Source organism: Neodiprion fabricii, chromosome 1 (genome assembly GCF_021155785.1).
Source record: "Neodiprion fabricii isolate iyNeoFabr1 chromosome 1, iyNeoFabr1.1, whole genome shotgun sequence".
NCBI classification, from domain to species: domain Eukaryota; kingdom Metazoa; phylum Arthropoda; class Insecta; order Hymenoptera; family Diprionidae; genus Neodiprion; species Neodiprion fabricii.
Window position 1 is genome coordinate 13,249,538 of NC_060239.1, and position 19,760 is coordinate 13,269,297.

The 19,760-nt window shown below is 36.9% G+C and overlaps 2 protein-coding genes and 1 long non-coding RNA gene across 4 annotated transcripts in view; 1 reads left to right on the plus strand and 2 right to left on the minus strand.

Annotated features, from left to right (window-relative positions):
• The first annotated feature begins 2,984 nt into the window (after positions 1–2,984).
• LOC124183663 (protein glass-like) lies at positions 2,985–18,177 on the plus strand. Of its 2 annotated transcripts, none has more exons than XM_046572424.1 (7): positions 2,985–4,304; positions 5,508–5,730; positions 7,304–7,628; positions 8,864–9,133; positions 13,371–13,661; positions 15,334–15,501; positions 17,743–18,177. In XM_046572424.1, the coding sequence occupies exons 2-7, from the start codon at positions 5,667–5,669 to the stop codon at positions 17,906–17,908; spliced, it is 1,284 nt and encodes a 427-aa protein (XP_046428380.1). In that variant the 5' UTR covers positions 2,985–4,304; positions 5,508–5,666; the 3' UTR covers positions 17,909–18,177. The 2 variants fall into 2 exon arrangements, with proteins under 2 accessions (XP_046428380.1, XP_046428387.1); XM_046572431.1 differs by having other exon boundaries at positions 2,985–4,066.
• Positions 9,042–9,897, minus strand: LOC124183676. Its single transcript, XR_006871025.1, has 3 exons — positions 9,769–9,897; positions 9,374–9,549; positions 9,042–9,207 (listed from the first exon to the last, which is right to left on the minus strand). It is a non-coding gene; the product is annotated as an uncharacterized LOC124183676 (long non-coding RNA).
• LOC124183622 (C-terminal-binding protein) overlaps positions 18,054–19,760 on the minus strand; it is a 45,121-nt gene continuing 43,414 nt past the window's right edge. Inside the window, exon 9 of the mRNA XM_046572394.1 lies at positions 18,054–19,227. Coding sequence (XP_046428350.1) covers positions 19,223–19,227 — 5 coding nt within the window. The 3' untranslated portion in view covers positions 18,054–19,222. The remainder of the gene's footprint in view (positions 19,228–19,760) is intronic.

Sequence of the window (19,760 nt, forward strand, 5' to 3'; positions counted from 1 at the left end):
AAAAACTAGAATTGCCGATTGATAAAAGGACCGGAATATTCAATTTTCTCAGGTGCGAGAATCTTATTCGTACAATTTAAAAATGGGGGAAGTTTCAAGCACAGAATATTGAAAATATAGAAAGACAAAATATAGAAAGGTCAGAACATGGAACAGTAAAATCGAGAATATGTATAAGATTCTATGTTATTGAGAGAAATTCTGACGATTCTACAGTTTGGCATTCTGTGGTCTGACCTTTCCGATCTTTTGCTTCTCCGTACTTCGAATTTCAACATTTTTAAATTCTACAAATTGAGTTTTCGCTTCTTTAAAAATTTGATATTGTCGCCCTTCGAGTTTTTCATGTTTCCATATTTTTACCCATTTTGCTCTCCTGAATAAGAATTGTTAGGTTTAATACAATATCTGTTTTATGTATAAATCAGAAAACAAGCGTTCGAACATAAGCTGTTCGTCGAAGGGGTCGTTATCGTTTCGCTATTGATTTTTCAATCCAAGTTTGATAAGTGTAAATATACGACATAATGTCTTGTAATAAAAAATCTTACTTTAATGAAACTATTGCCTACAATAAGTTTACAACTAAATCTAGTTATACCTTTTTTATATAGTGAAACTTTTCTTAACGGACACCCCCAATAACGGGTTCCTCTTTACAACGGACCACTCACAACCAAGCACTCAAATCGTACGTTGGCCGGTGTCATCAGCGATTATACGGCTGTAATATCCTAGTTTTATCTTGATCGTAAGCTTCGAAATTTTTAAAATAGTAATTCATTGTACACTCTTTCGACTCGAAACAACGTTTCTTAGAACTTTTCGCGTACTACATGGCGATAACTTTGAAATCGTTCCCAAAATTTATTTGATTGGAAAGCACGTTGTATTCTGATATTTAGTTTTCGCAGGAACTACATGCAATGCTTCAGGTCAGGACTGAACTCTGAGAGTTATAAAATGAAGACGTATTAAAATTCCGTAAAGTAAAAAGAAACGTGATGATTTTATCAAATTTTGGTACGTACATTTGCTTCACGACTCGCGGAAACTATACAACGAAGGAAAGGATAGCTTGGATTAACAAAAGTGTTTTTACGGGGGACGAAGATAATATTTTATTTGATCACATTGCCTTAAGCCTGTTAAGAACGAAATTCTGTAGAAAAAGCATAAAACGACGCGATTTGATTGATATGAATTCAATAATGCTACTATAACACACAAATACCTGAAAAAACGTCGACTATAATGGTGTCCACTAGAAATACAACCGTTCGTTCTAATTTGAATGGTAACGAAAGAAGGTTTCAGCTGGCAAAATAAAATGTTCCAAAAACCAAATTTGTCGAATGAGTGATGTAGTTGTTTCGGAAAAAGAAGGGCGTTCACCTTGCAAATCAATCGGCAGTCAGATTAACGTAATTGTTCGCCAACGTAACAGAGAATCGGAGACCTGCATATTGAACGAATATTGAGCACAGCAGACAAACCGAGGGTGGATAACAATTATTCCTTATTTTTTTGTAAAACAATTTCCGACCGGATGATCCAGCGCATGGGAACATTTGCTACAAAACTATCAAAGCCTTAAAGCCGTTAAATTGTTACATTATATATATATACACAGTGGCGATGTAAACGTTGTTAAAAAAATGTGTATAGTATACGATACATACGGGACGTATACATACAACAGAATACAATGGCATATAGTGGTTTTCTACGTGAATACCAAAGGTCCAATCGGTTGGAAGTTGTAAGCCAATACCTTGGCAGGGACGTCGGCGGTATCGGATCCGAATTAAGAATTTGATCCTCATTCGTTGGATATAGCCTAGCCACCAGTTAGAACCAGTTGACTGGCGTGTAGAAAAGGCACGGTGTGGCTGACTTCCTCTTCCTGTTGGCATCGGAACTACAGTCAGGTGTCAGCTCCGGTCCCTACCATCCCCTTTGCTCTGAGCCCTGAGCCCTGGGCCGATATCCAATATTCAGCAAGGATGGAAGCAGAAATAGCCGGCTACGTGCAGAGTTAATCAGGTTTAAAGCAGCAAGCAATGGCTCGGGAACGTTTTGCCCAAGCGCGGTCGCAGTCACGTCATTCATATTTTTATACCTACGACAAAATTTGTAGTCTCACATGAAACGCGTAATGTTTGCCTTTCGTAAATCGTTGCACCTTACTTCAGTCGGTTGTGGAATATCGATAGTTACAGGATCGATGATATTCCGGCCGATGAGTTATTTCGATTCTCAATATTCTACGACATGGCTCAAGGTTGTAATTTATTATCGAATTGGATGGGCGTGAGAGTATGTATATTATATAGGTAAAACGAGTTTTGGTGAATGAAGTATGAAGATTTTTATCTGAAATACGTACGGCCGTTGTGTAATCAGAGATTTGGTCCATTCACCCTTACTCGTTGACCGCATGATTCGGCGTGGATATGAATTTTTCGAACGATTCACATCGAAATGAGAATGGGAAAAAAGTTGGATCACTTTTCGAATAGCCAAACGAACCAGACGTTTCACCTCGGTAAGGGAAGGCATTACAAGCCAGTGATCTTTCGAGCGGGGTATCAGGGTGCAGGACCACCTAGGTGGTGTCTAAAGTATAAAGTAAACAATATCCGATCTTGCATGGATCGGTGAGTGAGCGGTTCGATCGCTGATCGCTGAATGGCCGATTAGTATCTCGTGTCAGCCTGCAACACTTTTACGCACACGCAGGCAAAAGAAGCTAAGGTTGTAGTGAAGGGGTGAAAGGGAGATGAGGTGGAGGAGGAGGCATGGGGAAGAGGAGAAGGAGTAGGATACCAAGAGAACGAGAGCCGAGGACACGTGTGTGGACGGACGAAGGAGATGGAGACGGGAACATATGACACGGGGCTTGTAGTGGGGTGGTTGGTTCGTCGCTTGGTTCGTCTGTCAGTGTGTCGGGTGGGGGTGGGTAGTTGGCAAAGACACACTGTCAGTCTATCATGCCAGCATGACAGTAGCACCTAGTTGTGTCCCTAAGATGAGTGGCGATGAACTTTCTTCGGGAAATTGCCAGACTTTTAAACCCGAGTGTTAACTTTCGCGAGCTTGTCTTCTGAACATTTGAAAATTTTCGGACGATCATGGAGGGTGATAACTGTGTGTCGGGAAATTGTATTTCAAAATAGACACCGTTGTCCGTGTTAAACTTTTCAAACATACGTTAATTCTGAAGATCGACGGGTTTGGCTACAGACAGTTTGACCATTCGTTGCTGAAAAGTACAACCGGGCAAAAGATTCATTATCAATCGTACTTTGCGGAAAATTCGGTGAAATGATCTAACTTTAAAGGCGGTCACGTCGATGGAAGATGGGATGAAACTTCGTTTGACGGGTAGGTCGTGATAAGTGTTGTGATTAAGTGATTACTCCGACGTTAAAAGGTTATGAAAACTCGAAGGAACTCAACATCGTACATGAACAGGAAGAATAACCAAATATCACAGTAACATGAAAGTATTTTTATAATACGCTCTTCAACGGTTACTTCTAGTGATGAGCAGTGTTAAAAAATATAAAATATGCAAGAACATCTGTGGAAATATCTAGTTTCCGAAAATTATTCGTAGCCACCGAATGTTAATATTAACACGAAGCAAGTATTACGTATGAGGCTTTCAGTGGATGACATTTTTTGTGATTGTAAAATATACGTGAACTCAAAACTTACCGTCCAATCTGATACAGCAAGTGAAATGATACACTTGACAACACGTGTAGACGTCTATTTTTGCATCAATTTAATGTTCGGTAAAGTTCGGTTGATTCGCTTTGTTTTTTCCCTGTCCATCTGCAGTTCCTCGCATATTGTTACGTGAACATTGCAAGGGTGGCGAGTTTTCAAAGTGGAGATAGAGCGCGCGGAAGCTGATAACTCGAGTAATCGAGCGTATCCGAGTCAGTGTTACGACTCGCGGGAAAAGATGCACATGGTTCAAAATCCATGAATGGAAATATCTGGGAGGTTTCCAGAAGCCCTGAGAAGAGACCGGCGGGTCTTCCAAGCCATAAAGGTACATCTATACCTACGTTCTACATACACGCACACGTGATTCATTCATTCATAAACGGATAACTCCGCAAGGTAGCCGTACCTGCCACATGTGAGTCCTTCGAGCGCAGCATCCTCCTAGAAGAAGGGAGCCGCGATACGACGCATGACAAACGATAATTGGATAATTTGTGGATCTTACAACGCGTCGGACAAATTCTGGTGCAGAATAGCTCGTCAACACAGCCAATAGTGAATTTGTATGCACAGATTTTTCTACGACATTAATGCATAGACTCGTTGACCACGTAACACTGATCGTGAGACGAAAAATTTAGTAACCGTGTTAATTTTGATTCTACGAAATAATTCGATTTCAGCTGACTCGAAATATCTTTATTTAACGTGAAGAAATCTCATCTCATTACTTCTATGAAAGCACTCAATGAATTCTACCACTCGATCACACTTTCTTCGGTATTATAAAATTATTTCACACAACGGTATCTGTAATGTTTTTTCTTTACCACCATTCTAATGAATTCGTTTCAATGAAAGTAGTAAAACTGATCTTTTCTATTCGAGAAAATTACGTACTGATTCTTAGAAGTAATAAGCAATTTTTTTTTTGAGGCAAATAAGATTTTTTCGACTCTGGTAAAACTAAATTATTTCTTAGAGTTAAGTAAACGCGACAAGATAAGAGCCAATCAAGTTTGAAATTATATTCATCATTGTAGTTTTGCGTAGTTTATCCGTTGCGATCGAGATAAATAGCTAATTTTACAAAGTGAAAGAAATCAAGTTTATACGTGCAGACGGGTGCTAAATATAACAAAACTTATTTGTAACTAATATTAAAATGAAATATGCTCTGCCTGGTGCAGTAGATGTTTGAGATGGGCTCACAATGCCTGTACCAGCATTAATGACGATTCTATAACAGAGTTAACATTGCAAGGTTATTACGTTAAAGATCTGCTGGCAATAGATCAAATTTAATGTAAAGACAAATCTTGAAAAAAAAAAAATACAAACACTGCATTATATTGAGAACTGTTTGTAATCAAATAAATATTTCAAACCGTCAGATATGCATCGATATCACGATATTATCCAAAACTAAAAGTCACGTGGTGATCATTTTAGTCGAATCATCTTTCGTTACATTATTTTCGCATGTTTGAAATTTCGATACATCAGCCATTCAAAATATTGACCCTTCTAAGTTTTGACCCCTCTCTTCTAAAGGAGAATACATTTACGACCGATTACCGTGAAATAGTTTGAACATTAAAGATTTTCAATCGGTATAGCAAGTATACAGGAGTACAATACATGGCAAATATTGAGCGTGGGAGTTCGAAAGCCAGTCGTTGTATAAAAACGTAGTAAAACATATCGATATTTTCAATGAAATTGAATCCCCAGGTAGAAGTTATGACACAATATGTCGTTGTCAGGGCAACCGGAGGGTCGGTTCATATCTGTACAGCGGAGGGCGGCATATCAGAAGAGAAAGAGGAGGACGAAGAGGTGGTGGCGGATGCGGCGTTAGAGGGGGTGAGGGACGGGGTACGGATACGTTTCCAAGGGAGGCTGGAACCTGAAAATTTGCAGAGATGGAGTTTCTGCAGAACCATCATTCGGCGAACACCTCCGAGTCGCCCTATACACTTGGCACAGGTGAGCTCGTGGTCGATTCTATTACCGTTCGATCGACATATTTTACCGTACCGCAGTACAAGCCGTAATGTTAAAATATCTAAAATTAATAGTTACCTAGCCGCATATGTCGTACTACTGATATACGTTCAGTCCCATACAGTGCCCATGATCGAGGAACAAAAATTCACTCCCAGAAATGCTTTTCGCGAAGTTACTCCATAACCCAGGTGTATTAGGGGTGTTAAAAAGTGAAATTTCGTAGTACACGATACCGTCGGTAGTTGAATAATCTATCTCGTGGCATTAGTTCTCAGGAAGAAAGAATTATCGATACCTAATCAATCATATCACCCTAACGCTATAATATTATTTTGTAGTTTCGAAAAGGATCACATAATGTGAAACTTGAGGTGAATATTACAAATTATTATAAGTATCTGTGATGAACGGTTGATGAAAAAGTCGTGGCGGTTGTTTCGATGCAGCATATATTGAAATATATTAAATATCTTAAAATATTATTATAAATCGTAAAACATGCTAGATACGGCTTGCATATATTGACTTGTATTAATACAAATCAATTTCAAATTGAAATTTGTGGATGTATCAAGAAATATCGTTACAAAAAACAACAACAGAAACACGAATACTTACAGTAATCGAACAGTTTTGTGTAAGTGTTACATGTCTGTTTTATCAATTACAACTTCCTTAAATTACCTCGAGCTATGAAATAAGAGACCGCAAGCTACACTTGGATCCTCAATTTTTACAGTCATATTTTTCCCAACAATTAATATCATACTGAAAGTTTAAATACATTTGCCTAAAATTTCCTAGAATTGAGAAAAAAATGATCATATTCTTGGATATCAGCTCGCGCGAATCCTACCCCAGCACTTTGTTATGATTAGTGTAATTCTAAACGTAGTACTTTTTATTACTTAAACGCCCGGACGTGTAGCCTGGACGCTACTGCAATTCAAGATCAAGTATAACACTCGACGTATTTTTCTTGTAACGTGAAGCTACCAAAAGCCTACTCCGGTGACATGTTTAAACTGGGAAACGATGAATCCGGTAATTCAGACAATTCTTTTGTAATTGTTCTTAAAAAATTTACAATTTTTAATTGACCGTGGATCGGTTAGATATTCTACTTACATTCAAATTTCCACGTTATCGGTTCAAAAATACTGACTTTTCTCGAAAAATTCTGATAGCTCTCGATATTTAATTACATTTTACGTTCGCGTTTTCTTATGCATGATTCATAAACATTCTGAGTCATCAACATTGTCCATAAGGTTTTCTTTCGAATATTTTGGATGAAATATCTTGACTGTTCACTAAGTTCGAGGAAAAAATATCGCCCATAGTTGAGCCAGTTCTTCGTGCAAAAACTTGTGCTGATAAAGTTACAAATATAATTTCAAGTATCTGTTAAAGATTTGTTACCCTCGCTGTAATGCAACGAGATTGAGCGCAAATAATCGTTTACTTTTTGGGCGTGAAAAGAATTTTGCATAAGCACTCGATCGGCAAATATTTGATAACGTTTTCAATTCCGTTTGATCCCAACACTTAGCATCGGTGAGCAGTATCGAAGCAACAATCCCATCGAGTCTCTGCAGCGGACCTCTTGGCGTTTTGTCGAACGAAGACACGCTTGGCGAAAATCAAAATGACGAAGCCTTAGGCGCGTTGCAGGGGACCTTGCAGGATCTCCAAAATTCAACGGATAACATCCAAGATCCGCATAATCAGCAACTGCATAACTCGGGACAAAATCAAGTCGTGAGTGAGTTTGGAGCCAGTTTTTGGGTCGATGACATGGCGGGCTTCCCACTACCACCCTTGGACTTGGATCCGTTGCCACCAGGACTCTTCAGTCCATGTTCCACCACTTACAAGTAAGTCTTTTTCTAAGATCAGAAAGAACATTTTCTTTTTCCGATATTTATACATGCACTTAATCTGCATTGATATCGAGGTGAAGTCTTCGATTTTTCCTCAATCTTAAAAGTGACGGGCTTCGACATGTTATCCACCGGAAAAAGGTGATCAGCGTGAATAAAAGAAGTTAGGGAGGTCAACTGGAAATTCCAAACTCCTTAACTTTTTGATGTGATCCAGGGCGCACGCACGCTCCACTGAACAAACGTAATATTATATTTCAACACCTCGCGCACGGAGACCGTTAACTCAATCGCATGAACCTGGTGCCGACAAATTCTTCTCCGCACAAGATCTCGGAATTTTTTTTATTCGACGAGTAGATTTTCTCTGTAAACCAAAGACAATTCACCGTGATTCAAAATTTTTCCCGGGAGGTGCTTGATCATTGTTTATCACGTCTAATCGGGCGTGGTGGAAAAACCAAGGTGTCAGAAGATACCAATTTTTATCTTGAGTTACCGCACTCAGTGTAATATAGTTTCTCACCGTTATCACGGCAGTGGATAAAATAGATACGCGCGTACAAAACTTTCACAGGTACCCGGTATATAAACCCTTTCATGCATACATTTTTCTTTACATGCGAGTCACTTGAAATTTTGCATGAACGGGCTTTTCGGGTCGCTGACCATAAATCTAATCTCGAAATTTGAAAATTCAAAATGGCGGATCCAATATGGCGGACGTAAATTCAAAAAGTTAATCGATTTTGATAAAACTTTATATTACGTGGCTTTTGGGGCGACTGATCACAAAACCGAACTCCAAATTGGTACGTTCAAAACGGTGGTTTCAATATGGCGGACACAAAAATAACAAGAACATTTTTTTTTTTTAATTCTGTAAATTTTTTTGGTGTGCTATTAAGTTCGTGTAAAAGTTGGCATCCGGATTTTCATGGTGGATTATCAGAAAACGCTTTTTTCATGGAAAAATACGAATCTCGACGATTTGTTAACATGTGCTATTTTTGCAAGAAATAAATAAATAAAATTTATATTTTTTTTTTACTTAGAAAAATATTTCGGGGGCCATGCGGAACCAAAAAACTCGAGAGTTCTTACGGAAAAAGTAGTTTAATAAATAAAAAGCTGCCAAATAAAAAAAAAAAAGTGGGACGCTCAGCGCTCCAGCGTGAATTAAAGAGTCAAGTCCATGGGTAGGTACATCGCATAATTTCTCTTCTTAGCTGGGGCTGTCCCAGAGGGGATTGTATGCCCAGGCCTGGAACAGGAAACGGGGAAGGTGTTGCCGACGTTCTGTTATCGTTGAAGCATGCAGTGGTGCACCCCGGAAGCCCAACCGGTGGTTATTACGCTGGAGGACCACCTCATCACTATTCCCAGGACTATACCCAGAATTTGGGTCCTCCGGTACCTTCATCCCATTACGGGTCTGGACCGGCGATGTCCGTTAACGTATCGATGAATATGACCATGAACATGAACATGCACCCAGGGTGAGTTTTGACGTTTCTGTTCGTAAGAACCACCTCAATTCATTTTGCCAACTGTTTGTGCAGAAGTCCTATTACTGAAAGGATATAAAATACAATTGTGTACCACTGACAATGAGTGTATGATAGCACATGAAAACGAATAGAGACCGAATCCACTTATATAATCTTTCTTTGCAATCGTATCCCAGAATCTTTTACTCCTTGTCTTTGCGTAAGGCAAATGTCGGATTCATGCTTTACCTTCCGTTATGGCAGACTGTTTCATTTTCTAAGATTTAATAAACTGTCGATAGAATCGTAGTGAATACCGATTTGATTTCGTTGGGTGACGATCTGGGATAGAATAATGCACTTTTAGTTATCATTTATATTTTTAAACGACGTTTCAACAGGCCCCGCCTACCATCATCAGGTTTCTGTAATATAAAAAAAAATCACAAATTGTTAGATGAATTACATTTGATCACTAACTGTCACGTTAAAAACATTGCACAGCTGCTAAATAATTGTTAATGTATACTGTATCTAAATGCTTTTTAGTATTTTCAAATTTAAAACTGTACATAAATGCCAACGTTTAATATTTGATCTTATTATTAAAACTACTATGGAAGATTGAATTATTTAACACTTACATAACTCGACATTCCTTAACACTTGCGATGTTTGTTGCATGGTGTTCGAGAAGGAAGTGAGTACCAATCTAACTTTACTAATCGAACCGTTCTCTTAATATTCATTTTAACAACAATCTTTGAAAGTCACACAACTGTTTACATATTTGTTAGTGTACTGGCCTAATTGTTTACATAACAATCTATGCCAATTTATAATGACAATTTCAATGATGTTGCGAATGAAAGTTAATATATCTGGCAAACTATGTTTCTTTCTGATACCAGTCCATCAACACTATTCCGTTGCAATTAATGATCCATGTGTCTAGAAAGCTAATTCTATTGCTTGCTTCTATTTCATAGATGAATTTGATGCGTGGATGATACTGATTAAATATATTTAGTAATTGCTGAATGTCATCTTTATGAACACATGTTATTATATCACCTACGCATCTTTTGTAAAAAATCAATTCAAAAGGAAGCGCATTGGTTACTGTCTGTTCTAGTTTTTCCATTACTAAATTAGCTCCACTTGGACTAATTGGTGAACCCATAGCTACTCCATAGATTTGTTGGTAAAAACTGTTATTATGCATAAAATAAGTTGAGTTCACAGAAATCTCAACCGCTTTTACAAATTCCATCTTAGGAATGGCTATGTGTTTGGCTACCAGAGCCCAGTTCTTCTTAATGATCGCTATTGCTAAATTAGTAGGTATATTGGTATATAGAGAAGATACATCTAACGATATAATCACCTGGTCTTGAGGAATTTTAGTTCCTCTAATATCTTTGACAAAGGACCATCTTTAACGTGAAATTTGGTTTTTCCAACAGAGAAAACAGAGAAAACTTTTTCTACGATCTTTAAACGATACATATATTTTTTTTTTAGACTTTTAGAACACATTGTTGGAGCAGGATATCACTTTTTTGGAACTGGGGCAAATTTCATCCAGTGACCGTTATGCGATTCTACTGCATAACTTCATTTCAATCAAGAAAACATTTCGACAGAATTGCATGTACGGTCAATTTATCCCATATACGGCCTTTCATAAATCACGTGGCTAGTTTAAGGGGTGGGGTTTGATGAAAAAGTACGCTATGTTACATTGGGGTAGGATCATAGTCCGCGATCCGTGCTTTTATAATTTTCATGCATTCTATTTCATTTTTCTACGAACAAAATTATCTTTTGTTTGAAACTGACAAGCTTGATTATCACGGAAAAGCTGCGAACAATTCTTTTCGGGCTGATATTAATGATTTGCATGTATGGCTAGTATCGCCATTTGTTCTTTCGGATGGCTTGAATTAATAAAAGTTTTACAAAATTTACTTGTTTAATAAATTCTCGATGTATACAAATTTTGTTTTTAAATACATGGCTATTTCTGGGGAGTAGGGAGGGTCTGGTAAATATACGCGATAGACTACATGAGGGGAGGGCGGTTCGAAAATGTCTAAAATAGGAGCCACGTAGTTTATGAGCAGCTCCATATCTGAAATTGTAGAGCCAAATGTACGGTTCTTGAGTCAAGTAAAATATGCCTGAGCCATAGAGATATTTTTTACCATTGGTACACCATCCCTGTAATCTTCTAGTTTTGATTGGAATACTTAGTTATTCCGTAGGTACCCTAATTTGGTAGTCAACTCCGGAATAACGATACTTGGCCACATCTGGTGTAGGTAATGCTTATTGAGTGACGAAAGACGTTGCACTCGAAATATTGGTTAAACAATGATGGTGACGCAATGGGATCAACGGTTATTCGGTTTCATTCCAAGATTGCTCGTGAGCAAACAACTTGCTGTATGATTCATGTGATCAAAACAGAAGAAACGTTGATATCATTGCGACTTATTGGTCAACATTTTTTTGAAAAAGTTGCAAAAAAACTAACGGTTAAATTCGGTGACCTTAATAGGCTGACACAAGACCTTTCCACTCGGATACGTTTTGAGCTCATAAATTGTAAAAAATTGAAAAATTTTATTTTTCATTAATTTTTTTATTTGAACTAATCAAAAATTGCTCGACCGATGATATTGAAATTTTAATGAGCTCGAATCGTGAACTCAGAAAAGGCATGTCGATTGAAACCAAAATCACGAAAATTCACTAACCATTTCTCAACGTGTCATCAGTTTTTTTTTATTTTGAGGACTTTCCGTTTTCTGTTTTTTCGTTTAAAAATGAGTCGCAGTTAGAAATAGAAAGATAAATAAATTGAAAGGAACAATGAAATAGGTGAAATTGAAATTAGCAGCCGGATCTGGTGGATGTCGATCAAATAAATTTGTTGTGAGATACAGAAAATGCTGTACAATAACACTTTCGGTGCTGTTATTTCAGGACATTCGAAGATACGGGAAATTTGACACGTAGATTTTTTGAAGAACTTTTTGCACTCAACAAATTCGACGAGAAGACAGAATTTCCTATGCTGCTTGATTCCAGAAATGACGAATTTTTTCACTCACCCTTTGATTGCAAAAAAAAACTGCTCAACAATCACAGATTATTGCAGATTTTGGATATGTTGTTCTGTAGATTTTGCTAACAATTTAAGTGTTAAATCACGCTGATGCTGCAATCCTATCTATATAAATAAGCCTTTTCTTCTCTGTATTTTGACTGGACTAGGGATGACTGAGTATTATCAAAACAAGTTCGAAAAATCAATTTTTAGTGAAATTGCTACAACGGAAATCTGATCTTAAAAATTGCTAAAAAAAATTGTCGGAACAAATCACACGAAGATTAAACAAAAGAAAATTACGGTAAGAATTGTGGAAGAGAATGGACTTTTAACTGCTAAATTCTAAACACTGCAGAAATTCATCACAATTTCAATTACACCGCTTACATCACTTACATGAGGTGATATGAATAAGACACAAGAAAAATAATAAATAATATAATATGTGATCAATACGTAACAGTTGGAGATGTGTATAGACTGATGTAATCATATGTGGGAATATTATCGATTAGGGTAACTATTACTTAACATAGGTATAGAGTGAAGAAAAATTATCAGGGAACTATAAAGTATAGTAAGTAAATGACTGAGAGTATTTGATATTTGTAGAAAAATATCAAGAACTTATTATATCAACGTTGAAAATGTGATGAAAATTGTACAGCAAGAAAAATTAATGAATAATCTTTGACTTATTATACAGATGGATTGGTATGGGAGAAGTTTAGCACGAGACATATTGGAATAAAACAAATATTTGCCATAATCGATCATCCGAAAAATGCTGATTCAAAAACATTTGTATTCCAAATCTCCCGGCACAGATTCTCGACATTGTAGTCTCTCGAAAAACAGACTTTGTGAAAATGCGATAAAAATATTCAACCAACGTTGAGTTTTTATGACAAATTCTATGAAGAAATTCTCAATAATCTCAGAAGTATGTCAGTGACGTTACCTTCCCAAATTTCTCAGGATTGTCTGAACACCATATTTTTCCATTTATCACCCCTTTATCCTCCATTGAATCGTAACAATAATTAACGGCATAACGGGTGCCCTTTCGCCGTTTCGATATCTGTACTTCGATTGTTCAGCCCTTGCCCTTCGGCATTTGCGTTACAGGTACGACCAGAGTTATCCCACTGCATGGGGTGTTGAGCCCCTACTCAGCCCCGCCCAGCAATACAATCCCGTCGAGGTTCAAGCGAGGGTGAACCAACCGGCGCCGCTGATTGGTAACCACCCGCACCACCCTCGACTTCCTACGTCCGAACACGCCCTTTGCATCGGGGGTGGCGTCACCACTGACGACAATGGACGACCCAACTTGTGCAGGATCTGCGGCAAAACGTACGCGAGACCGAGCACTCTAAAAACGCACCTCAGAACGCATTCCGGCGAAAAACCATTTAGGTAATTTTTTCCTCTATTTTATACGTAAGTAATTGGGTATTTGAGCCAATTGAACAGGTATTTTGAATGGAAATAGTTTTAGAATATCTCAGAAAATATGAATAACATTGTTGTTATAAATGAACGGTATAAATATTGGTAATCCATTTTTTGAAAATTGCCATCTCGAAAAAACTATCTGAAAATTCACTTCGAAAAATTTTAAAAATTGTTGGAAACAATTTTTTTTACACCACTCCGATTTTAGCATTAGCAAATTTTTCGTAATTAATCAAACGGTAATTTCTAGAAATTTAAACATACGAGAAAAAATTCTGCTTAGTCGATATTTGTTAACATTTTGTTATCATAATCGTTTAAAACAATTTGTATTACAATGACTTCGAGAAGTTAAAAAACTGAGATGCTCTCAACGACGCGAAAAATTATTGTGGAGATTATAAAACGATGATAAGTTAATTTAAATAACCGTTGCAACTGTTGTACAAGTCGCAACAATGAGGGTGGCCATAACAAGATGATTATATAAATGATTTGTCCCATGACTGTAACTGAAAATTTGACTACACTCAACCCTATTATATTTTAGATAATGTGAATATTATTTGATATGTAAACCTACGTACTTTTCTTTTTGGTGGTGACGTCTTGAAATTCCTGAAATATTGTAAAGGGCAACCTCGACTGTTTGAACTAAACTTCTTTCCATTCAACGGCGAATCCGTAGAATGTATACTAGGATACTGTAGTAGAGTGGAATTTTACAACTTTCAATCCCTTCTTACTTATTAATGATCATTAATAATAATATAACCGAGTTTATCAACTATGATTGTAAAAGATACCACTAACCATAGCCTTGCTCAACTGCTTATACTGTGGTGAAATTTTTTTCTGAAAAACTTTACAGATTTTGTAAAAAACACATCTATTCACACGGCTATTGTTGATTTTTTCTAAAATACGTGTTGGCGCGAAAATCTTTAGATTTTCAGGATCCTTTTCTATGATTTAGTCTAGAACGGGTTGAGTAATTGGACATTACTTTGTAATTCTTCATATAATTTTACAAATGCCATCAAGATTGATCGTATTTTTATTTATTTCAAGTTTTGCAGTACTTCAGAATCTTTGTTTCGCTTATTTTTAACCACATTTCAGGAATTCTCATTGTCAGTTATATACTGCGTGTCTCGCCATCTAAATGTCTAAATGGTTGTTTTGGAAATTTTTTAATTTTTCACCTACATCTAGTTTTTTCGTGAAAAAGACTTTTGTTTCATGAATTGCTCTCGATTTTCATTTCAATTTCCAAGAAGGTTAAAATAATAAATAAGAAAATCAGAAATGTACATAATCAAACTTATTGTTAAACATAATCAAAAGGTTTCAAAGGTATCTCGTTCGTTTGATTCAATGTTTTCTGCAAAAAAAAAAAAAAAATGGTTATTCAGTCACACCGTAAATATTCGACGTTTTTTTTTTAAACATCAAGGAAATTAAAATATGTGCAAAGAATTCCTCTGAATATCTCTTCAGGCAGCGTTATGCAGATCAATTTGCAGGGGAAAATATCACCATAGTAAAAATTTGAAACACTCTGCAATTATTAATCAAGAACATGTAAATTATTCTGGCAACTAATAACCCAGCATGTTGAATTCTTACGAAGGTGTCACGCATGCTCAAAAGCATTTAGCCAAGCTGCGAATTTGACGGCTCACGCAAGAACACATTCTGGTGAAAAACCATTCCGATGCCCAGTCTGCGACAGAAGATTTTCACAAAGCAGCTCCGTAACCACTCACATGAGAACCCACTCTGGAGAACGACCTTACAGGTAAAGCACATCATCACTGCGTATGTACAATAAAATGTCACCGATTAATCAACTGCATAGTGTACACGACAGACTACATTTGAGAGGTTGCTATGCTCATATTCAACCAGCTGAATGTCCTGCAAATGACTTTTAGGATTACACCCAAACAGCGTTATAAAATGGAATTTTCCTCTATTTAGACCCATTGGAAGTGCGCTTGTGACAATAATCGACTGGAATTTGAAAGATCTTGGTTGCTCTGTCGATAAGGTAGTGAAAAAAGACAACTTTGATTCTAATCAATATACATATTTATGTACAGTAATGTTCATTAATAGGTTCCCAGTAGCTCACTATTTTTTTGGAATCAGAACTAGAACAACTTTTATTTCTAATTTTCATGTACCAATAACTAGCGAGTGCGTTCATCATAGATATGTAAAATTTCTATACAAAGAAGTTCGTTTCAGTTTCGATTTCATAAAAGTAGTGAGTCACTGGGAACCTATTAATGATCGTTACTGAATGTATTGCCAATCTCTAATTGTTAGAAGATATAAAGACAGTTTGTTTATTAGCTTCCTTTAATAGTAATCCGAAACCCTGTTTGGTTGTAAGTGCTCTACAATGAGTATAAAAGGACGTTTCAGAATTTTCAGATTTATGTATGTATGTCTGATGTATGTACGACAGATCTTCGACATATACAGTATACGGTTTGTTTATTCGGTTCTGTATTTATAAGAGTTTAGAAATTCTAAATTTTGTACTTAAAACAGAGATGAGTTCTCAGCTTAAAATATTAGGCTTGACTTTTGATGCATTCAAATATAAGTACCAAATTCAATATATTCAGATGAAAATTTATGTTCGACTAGGCGCTCAAGGCTACCCTCGCAAACCTCACTTGCACCTTATTATCAGATGTGAATGATCCCGAAAGTGTCGTCTCAAGATTGCTAAAGACAGCCAATTAGATGGGGCGTTTTGAAACTTGTCGGTATCAGGCGAAATATAGAAATCTCCTAACGTACCGACTCAGGTAACATTCTAACCCTCATTAGCGAGTCGGTGAATGTAGTGTACTGCCATTACCCTCGTGACTGTCATGCTTTTTTGCTTGCTTCAAAATGATACCCGTGGTAAGCTGTCTTCAGCAATCTTCAGTGAACGACATAAGTCAAGCAGCGTTGTCTCCCGGTAGTTGTTAGTACCTCCGAGCCCAAAATTGTTTGTACACTTGTGGACAATGAATCTGAGACGGCTAATTTTTGACACTCAACAGTTAAGTTGGCAGCACAAGAAACGTACAGCGCCATAGTCGGCCGAGTGCGAAACAAACTCAATCTCAATAAACGTAACATAACCCATGACCGTGGAAATTAACCGTAGAATATGTGTCAATCCAATAAGTCATTATCCCTGCGGTATTCTGAGGTTAGATTCGACGGTCATGAGTTACGTTATGTATATTGAGATTGAGTATGTTTCGCGCTCGGCCGACTATGGCGCTGTACGTTTCCTGTGCTGCCAACTTAACTGTCCAGTGTGAAAAATTAGCCGTCTCAAATTCATTGTACAAAAGTGTACGTACATTACAGTATTCACGAAAGTTTGAGATTTGCATGTGTAAAATCAAATCTGCTGCTGAAAATTATATGGGTACATTAATATTTGACAAAAGAAAATGCCCCACGTCGCGAACCGCAGTAATCGCAGCAGGAAGTAACAACGAAAACAATGACGTCATATGATCACGATAACGAACTGAAAGCTTACTGCGGCATGTATCGGAACGGCATTCGTGGTGCTCAAAGTACCGCGAGTGAATATCAGAACACACCCTAAATCGATGACTTGGCGGGGAACACATAAATCATACAAGTATACCTCCCCACTTACCTTCTTGTTTTCCCCGCCGGCGGCTGCTCCCCACTCTTCCGACCGTGCAACAGAGAAGTCTCCCCCCGTTGCTTTCTCTTTTTAATTAGGGCTTCAGCTCGATGTACGGACTGCGAAATCTATCTCTATGAGGCGATGACTACTATCGATGCAACTTTGAATTCTTAAAAATAAACTTACCTCAAAATATAACTTTAGCCAATCATAGTCCAAAACACTTGAACTATGATGCACACACAAGCAACTAGTTTTTCCCTAATTATTTAAATATCCGTCATTACGAACGAAATAGAATATGAAACAATGTGATCGTAAGAATAGTAAATATAAGTAGTAAATAACAATTCATCATTGCAGATGTCGATTCTGCAAGAAAGCATTTTCCGACAGTTCCACTCTGACGAAACATTTACGAATTCACTCTGGAGAAAAGCCATACCAATGCAAGCTGTGCCTGCTGAGGTTCAGTCAAAGTGGAAACCTGAACAGGCACATGAGGGTCCACGGAGGTTCCTTGACGTGACACAGTTTCGTTTCACCGACAAGTGACACCTGGTTGCAATGTCGTAGATTACCTGTAATTCGAGTGGCTGACAGCTTACAACGAAAACAATATTTCAAACAGAACATGTTTGGACTTGTTTAACGGCGAAAAAAAGTTTCGTGGGAATTTTCATAACGTCTATTGTACACCATGTTTTAATAAAAATGACAAAAAAAAAACATCCGCGTAGTTCAACTGGTACGGTAACATCACGGAAGCTTAAAACTGAGAATTGAGCTTCAAAAATTCAACTGCATATGGGCCGATCCACGAACCTTCAATCAGATTTTCACCGTAAGAATTTCGATTTGGTTGATATTTGGATATGTTAGTATATACCGAGGTATAAAAATGCTCCAATTCTTGGACACAAATTGAAAGCCGAAAGGTCAAAATCGAAAAAATCATAAAACTGATCAACGACTTTCTCGTATAAGCTATGACATATTGAAATTTTAGGTAAATCGAAAGTGGTATCTTAAAAAGCTGACGGAAGGTTTGTGGGTGGACCTATATGTATACGTGCGTACATCAGTTGCTCCTATGGAGCAATATTAATAATCCTAGTGCAGCTTCAGGAATAATGGTGCAACGAAATATTTTTAATTAGCCCTAAAACAAAAAGGGACCACATACGAACAAATTCGGAAGCACTAATTACGAAATTTCACCACCCTCTGATTTACATAATGCAATCTGCAGATTTGCAAATGTTGTTTGATTTCACATTGGATAAAGCACTATAGATATAAGAAATTTTCCAAGCTTTTGCTTCTGCACGTGATCAATCAAACAATGAAATACTTTCGAAACACGAAAGCTGACGCACAAGTGGACCTTAACCATATCTCCAGACTTGTGTATGCATTGTATGGTTAGATAATACATGATGACAGTCTCAAACGTGACTGTTATATGTTGGCCAAAAGTGATGAACCTCCTAAAATCCATGTTAACTGAAGTTGTTGTTCCAACTAAATTTCTACAGCACCAAAAGTAACTCGTATGGAGCCTCCTGCTTTTTAAAGGGCATTACAACTATATGAAGCTATATTTTAGTCGGATTATTGGAAGGGAATAGGTAAGAGTAGATAATACCATTGTGAATGTTGCTCATTGTTCGTCTCGCAAATGGGAATCATTTCTAAATACTGCAACAAATTTGTTAAATAAGCAAAAACTGAATTCAGATGTTAACCATCAGGCTTATCAGAAATATGGCGCATAATAGAACATGTCAATCGTCTGTAGCTTGTTTGGGACAACTGACCCATGCCGAATTCAAGATGACGACTAGTCTGAAACGAACAAAAAAAACTTGTAACATGCACCCAAATTATTTGTTCATCAATTAATGACATAAAAATAACTCACAGTGAAAAGAAAAATAATTTACCGCATCGTCATATTGAGTTTGACTTAAAATTAGTAGCCTCTAAGTGGTTAAATACTATTCTAGATTTTCAAATTATAGTACGATACATTATTAGCGATATGGATATATAAATAAAAAAAAGAATCAACAAACATGAAGTAACGAAATGTGTTAATAAAAATAGGTCAGGATAGGTGAGCAGGATTTCGTAGGCCTGCAGCAGCATTCACCACAGCACCGTTGATTATTGTACAAATATTGTATTTATTATTATTATTATTATTGTTGTTGTTATTATTATCATTATTATCAATTATTAATTATCATTAATATTAATGTTGCTGTTTTCATCATGTTCATTTTTCTCATCTTAATTTCATTTTTTTTTTTTTTTTTTTAGTATATATGGTTTTAATGCAAAACAAAAAGAATATTTTGGCGCCGTTTCTGTCAATT

Bases quoted from the DNA above. Each gene is read 5' to 3' on its own strand.
- LOC124183663 (XM_046572424.1), top strand. From the start codon at position 5,667: ATGGAGTTTCTGCAGAACCATCATTCGGCGAACACCTCCGAGTCGCCC. The intron at 5,731-7,303 runs GTGAGCTCGTGG...CCCAACACTTAG, and splicing joins GCCCTATACACTTGGCACAG to CATCGGTGAGCAGTATCGAA. The intron at 7,629-8,863 runs GTAAGTCTTTTT...TTCTCTTCTTAG, and splicing joins CCATGTTCCACCACTTACAA to CTGGGGCTGTCCCAGAGGGG.